Raw genomic sequence first — 5,977 nt, forward strand, 5'->3', positions numbered from 1 at the left:
AAGACAGACTGAATGACGACTTGTACATCGCCTGCGTAGCCCGAGGGGCCCCTAACCGCTTATATGAATGGTACCTCATGGCGGAGGAAGCCGAGATCGACATGGCCAGAAACCAATACCAAGCAGGAAGGGTCAGAAGAAGATCCCCACCCCAGGGGAAAAGAGAGCCATTCAAGCCAAAATCCACCTAGCACCGAGGCCATCAACTTGTTTTAAGTGTGGAAAGGAAGCAGCAGAATGCCATTCAAAAACTCCCACCAGAAAGCCCGAGTGGCCATCCAGAGGGAAGCTGACAAACTCAACCCCCCAAGGAAAGGAGACTGCCTTAAAAAGCTGAGAGGCCGTGGAGTTTTGACTCTCCTCAACCCCAGGGGAAGAAACTCCGGCACCCCAGTGGGAGGACCAGAGTCCACCCGAAAGCAATCCAGAAGATGACCAACTGGTAAGTGACCCAATTGAACCACTCACCCTACCCCTAAGACTGTTCATCCCCAGCTGAAGGAAGGGGGAGAAAATCTTGGCGCTACTGGATTCGGGGTGCATCCGATGCCTAATTAGCCCAACCCTAGTAAGGAGACTAGCGATCCATCTGAGAAAGTTAAAAAATCCATCGCTTTCTGCCAGTTTGATGGGTCAGTAGCAAGGAGGAACCTGCCATTTTGGCCACAGAGCCTGTGCAGATAAGCATGGGGGACCATAATGAGACTCTGACATTCATAGCAGCCCCTGGCATGGAATGGCCGTTAGTTCTGGGACTCACATGAAACAACCCTAAAGTAAACTGGAAACAAGGGACCATAAAATTCCAAAAGCATGTGACATTCACAGACGAGCGAGAGAAGAAACCCGGAAAGTGGGGGAGCAAAGAAACGGCCATGCCCAGCCGGGCTATGCCAACTCAGGGCATCCCAAAAGAGTACAGGGACCTAGCCGAGGTCTTCAGCGAGGAATGCTCTGACGAACTTCCCCCCGCCCCCAACCGCGGCACACACTGCCATTAAATTCTACAAGGGACCAAACTTCCAAAGCCAAAAATGTATTGCATGTCCCCTCAGGAACTTGAGGAACTGAGAACATTCACCAACAAAAATCTGGTGAGGGGATTTATCAAACCTACCCGACCAAAAATTGCGGCCCCAGTGTTGTTCCGTTAGAAAAAGGACTGCACTTTGCGCCTTTGCGTGGAGTATAGAAATTTAAATACGGTGAGCGTAGAGAACATATATCCCCTCCCCCTCATGAAGGACATGTTGGTACACCTCTCCAAGGGGAGGATCTTCTCTAAATTGGACTTACGCGAGGCATATTACCCCATCAGAATAAGGGAAGGGGACGAATGGAAAACCACTTTCAATACACTACTAGGCTGCTAGTACCTTAAATATCCAAACAAACCATCGTAGATACCTATTGTATCATTTGTTTTCTTGTGTCTTTCCAGGTGGACTCTCCTTTTTTCTAAGGAGGGCAGCATGTCAGTTCCGTGAATCTGCCATTATTCGGGGGAAGGAGGGGACCCTGGATTACATTTATACTTTATATTTTACCTTCTACCCCTTTCCTCCCCCCATGTATCTTGTATCCTGCAGCCCATTGATTTATAACCTTTAGCCTGGTGCCTAAGCGGCCTGGCATTTTCTCACCTTCTGGGGAGTGTAAGGGGAGGGGGGGCCATGTGTCGGAAGAGGACCCTGGGAAAGTTCTCTTATCATTTCCTCACACCTATGGGTACAAAAACATCTTCACACCTGTGGATTGGCTGAATCCCCACTGGACTGTTGGGAGGGTTTCCACTTTCCTTTATTCTAACTGTGTTGCCTGAGGGCCCTCAGAGCCTCCTTTGATTCCGTTCTTCCACCACTCCTTCCCAATAAAAGCTTCCTTTTGAAAGGCCAAGTTTCAAGAGTCTGTACTTTCCTGAATGAGGAGGAGAGGCCGGACCTTACAGAGTCCTTTACTGAGATCCAGTGATATCACCAGAGTTCCCATAATCTATTTAGGAAGTGTAATGATGGGTGAGAATGACTTTTGGGATGAGGGGAAGAGAGGCTGCCTAGGGAAGGATCAGAGAAGAGGGGAGAATCCTGCAGCTGCATAAAGGGAGAGAAAGAAACTCAGAAAGGATCCTGGCTAACTTCTCAGGCTGAGAAAAGAGTTGGTGGGAGATTTGTTCTTTCAGATCTGCAACATTTTGTTAATGTCGCATTACAATCAAGTAGAATTAGCACATCTGGAGATGTTTTCCATCAGGATGACCAGGGAGAAGATTAGCCTGACAACTTTCTTCTTGATCAACCCATGCTTTCTGGGAATCAACCTCTTGTTTTCAAAGAGTTTATGAATCATCTTTTTTCTTTCTCTGTTCATTTTATTTGTCATCTGCTCTAGAATGTTCCCTATAATTGATCAATTGTGTCAATTATATTTTCTCTATATTTTGTCAGTATATGATTGACAAATTTTTTCTCAAACCTTTTCATTCACTTATGAAGATAATGACAGCATTTGTATCCTATTTAACCATATTTGGAGATTAGACAATTGCAGAAGAAAGATTCAATGTGGGATAAGAAACAAAGTTTTCTGTTTTTCAAATTCCTGGATGTTCCCATTCTAGTTTCATCCATTTCTGGAGAACAATGAATTTTTCAATATTTCTGAGAAGAAACTGTACTTGGATCAAAATGGAGAGATAACAGCAGATCTGGGCATTCAGGCCTCCTTGGTTCTCCCCAAGGAATATCCCAAGACAGAGGCTCTGGCATATTTCAAAAGACAGAGATTTACTATCAGAGGAGGTGCTCTTTCATGGCTAAAGTTGCTCAATAAGGTGGGAGAAATGTTGGTGTCTTTTCTCTGTTTTCCAAAGCCTGAGGTCCCATTTCAAGTGGGCAAAGCCTCGAGTCTCCTGGGTGGTTGGCCTCCCATGCCAGGTGGTGTCATCTCATGGAAGTTCTTCAAGAGACGGGACCTAAGTGGAGTGGCTTTGCCATGTTTTATGGAAACCTTTCAAGATCTTACTGGTCAGAGGTTTCTTTCTTCATCACAGTTTAATTTCATATTAAAAAATCTAATGGAATAGAAGTTTCCTCAATCTTTTACAGTAAACTTTGTTCTCAGATTTAACATGAATATATCATCATGCTTAAATCTTTTTCCAATTCGATCCCTCAAGACTTTTATTAAATAGAAAAATACTTTATTGTAATGTTAAATACCAAAAGCAAAAGAGAGGAACTAAATGAAGAACCTGCCAGTTTTACCTCCTGCATCTGTTTAGAAGTAGTCAGAGGTTTCATGTTTACCTCTGAAGATCAGAGGCTACTTGTCTCCATCCATTTCTGCCTCCATTTTCCATGGACGGAGGGTCCTAACATCTTTTCTTTGGCATTCTTTGTTTTTCTGCTCAGTCCCTGCCTCAGTCCAAATGTGTGGAAAGTTGCCATCCTGGATTTGTCAAGAGGGCTCGAGAAGGAGAGCCAGTTTGCTGCTACGACTGCGTTCCTTGTCCGGAGGGGACCTTCTCCACTCAGGAAGGTGGGTCACGCAGAGGAAAATGGGAGGCTTTGTGGAACTGGATCCAAATTAAAAAACAGATTGAAGCTCACCTGGTTTTTTATTTTTAACTTGCACAATTTCTTAGCTAAAAGGAAGTAAATCAAAAAGACTTGGAAGGATGGGCTGGGAAGAGATGGGAGGAGGGGGTGGCAGACTGGGCAAGCTTTACTAACAGCAGAGGAAATATCTCTTCTGCTTTTTAGTTTAGATTTCAGTGGTGGGTTCTGCTTACCTTTACCACCGGTTCACAATGGGAGCATGCACGCTTCTGCACATGTTCAGATCTCTTATGATGACGTCCGGTTCGGTGGGCGGAGCCTCTTGCCGATTTTACTACTGGTCCTTGCGAACCGGTCCAAACCAGGGGAAACCCACCACTGTTGGATATGTGCTGCTATTTTTATCTTTTTAGGAACACCTGAGTTCTTTGAAACTTGATGAATTGTTTTAGGTCCACCTTCTGAAAGATCTTTCAATCCACTGTATATTGGATCCTCCCCTTGAGGATCATTGAGAAGGTGTCACTGGGCCATAATCTGGTGCTGTGGATAGTTATGGGAGGGAACTCATTACACAAATATTCTGTCAGTCATGTAGATCAATCAATCAATCAATAATCAGAACAGGAAAGCACCTTGGAGGTCTTTTAACCCTACCTCCCTATACCATTTCAGACAAGTGACTGTCCAGTCTCTTCTCAAAAACCTCCAATGTTGAAGAACCCACAACCTCTGGAGGCCAGCTCTTTTCACTGGTTAATTGTTCTCACTGATAGGAAGTTTCTCCTTAATTCCATATGGCTTCCAGATGTTACAAGATACTGTAGGTATCCTCCAAATTCAGGAGATTAACTGCCATGTGGCAGGATTCAGGATGTCTGCCTAAAATGACTATATGATTCATTATTAACCTCTAATATTATACGTTCTTATGAAGATTCTATGCATTACACTGGAAATAATTAACATCCTATGTCTTCCCTCACCTTCATATACCTACCTACATTTTTTTAAAAATATCCTTCTTATGCTGTTTTTAATGAAATAGCTAAGAAATACTTGTTGGAAAATGCCCATGGTAACAGCTGTCATCCCAAAAAGGTATTTCTTGACAAAAAATCAGTATATTAAAGAAATATTGTTTTTTTGGCTTTCTCAGATACACAAAAATGCACCAAGTGTCCAGATGATAAATATCCAAATGTGGACAGAGTCCAATGTATCCCCAAAGTCATAACCTTTCTGTCTTATGAGGAACATCTGGGCATCATCCTGGTCTCTTTTGCCCTACTCTTCTTCCTAAACTCAGGCCTTGTTTTAATTATCTTCATGAAATACCGAGAAACTCCCATTGTCAAAGCCAACAACCGGGACCTCTCCTACATCCTCCTGGTCTCCCTCCTGCTTTGCTTCTTGTCTCCTTCTCTCTTCATTGGTCAACCAAGGAAAGCCACCTGCCTTCTCCAACAAACGGTTTTTAGCATCATCTTCTCAGTTGCCGTTTCTTCTCTCTTGGCCAAAACCATCACAGTTGTGTTGGCCTTCCTGGCCACAAAACCAGGAAACCGAGTGAAGAGATGGTTGGGGAAGAGTTTGGCCAACTCCATCATCCTTTGTTGTTCTGCTCTCCAAATTATCATCTCTTCCATCTGGCTGGGAGTTTCTCCCCCCTTCCCTGACTCTGACCTCCACTCCCAGCCTGGAGAGATCATCCTGCAATGCAACGAAGGGGCCGTTGTCATGTTCTACGTCACCCTCAGTTACATGGGCTTCCTGGCTGCCATCTGCTTCACGGTGGCTTTCCTGGCCAGGAACCTGCCTGGGGCCTTCAACGAAGCCAAGCTGATCACCTTCAGCATGCTGGTCTTCTGCAGTGTCTGGGTGACTTTTGTGCCCACCTACCTGAGCACCAAAGGGAAATCCATGGTGGCTGTGCAGGTCTTCTCCATCCTGGCCTCCAGTGCTGGTCTGCTGGTCTGCATCTTCATCCCCAAGTGCTACATTATCCTTCTGAGGCCAGACCTCAACACAAAGGAGCAGCTCACAGCCAGAACAAATGTAAAAATATGAGATATAACACAAATATGATAGTGGAAGAATTATTAAAGTTTCTTTTATTTGAAAGGAGATATTTTTTCCATTTAGATAGTATGCAGGAGTATTATTATTATTATTATTATTATTATTATTATTATTATTATTATTATTTATTAGATTTCTATACCGCCCTACTCCCGAAGGACTCAGGGCGGTGCACAGCCAAACAATAAAAACACATACAATACAAAATTTAAAAATAGAATAAAATCAAATTAAATAATTTTGGCCCCGACAAATTTAAAACCCCAAACTTTTAAAACCAATTTAAAATTGAATATATAAATACTAAAAAATATTTAAAATTTTAAAAATCTTTTATA

General features: G+C 43.4%; 1 protein-coding gene across 1 annotated transcript; it reads left to right on the forward strand.

The window, feature by feature from the left end:
- The first annotated feature begins 2,883 nt into the window (after positions 1–2,883).
- On the forward strand, positions 2,884–5,629 carry LOC148111937 (vomeronasal type-2 receptor 26-like). The gene has a single exon (XM_087879172.1). It carries the CDS (start codon positions 4,887–4,889, stop codon positions 5,625–5,627), a length of 741 nt encoding a protein of 246 aa, XP_087735298.1. The 5' UTR covers positions 2,884–4,886; the 3' UTR covers positions 5,628–5,629.
- The last annotated feature ends 348 nt before the right edge of the window (positions 5,630–5,977 follow it).

This window comes from Pantherophis guttatus, chromosome 15, assembly GCF_059756535.1.
Source record: "Pantherophis guttatus breed Tessera chromosome 15, ASM5975653v1, whole genome shotgun sequence".
Lineage (NCBI taxonomy): Eukaryota > Metazoa > Chordata > Lepidosauria > Squamata > Colubridae > Pantherophis > Pantherophis guttatus.

Bases quoted from the DNA above. Each gene is read 5' to 3' on its own strand.
- LOC148111937 (XM_087879172.1), top strand. From the start codon at position 4,887: ATGAAATACCGAGAAACTCCCATTGTCAAAGCCAACAACCGGGACCTC.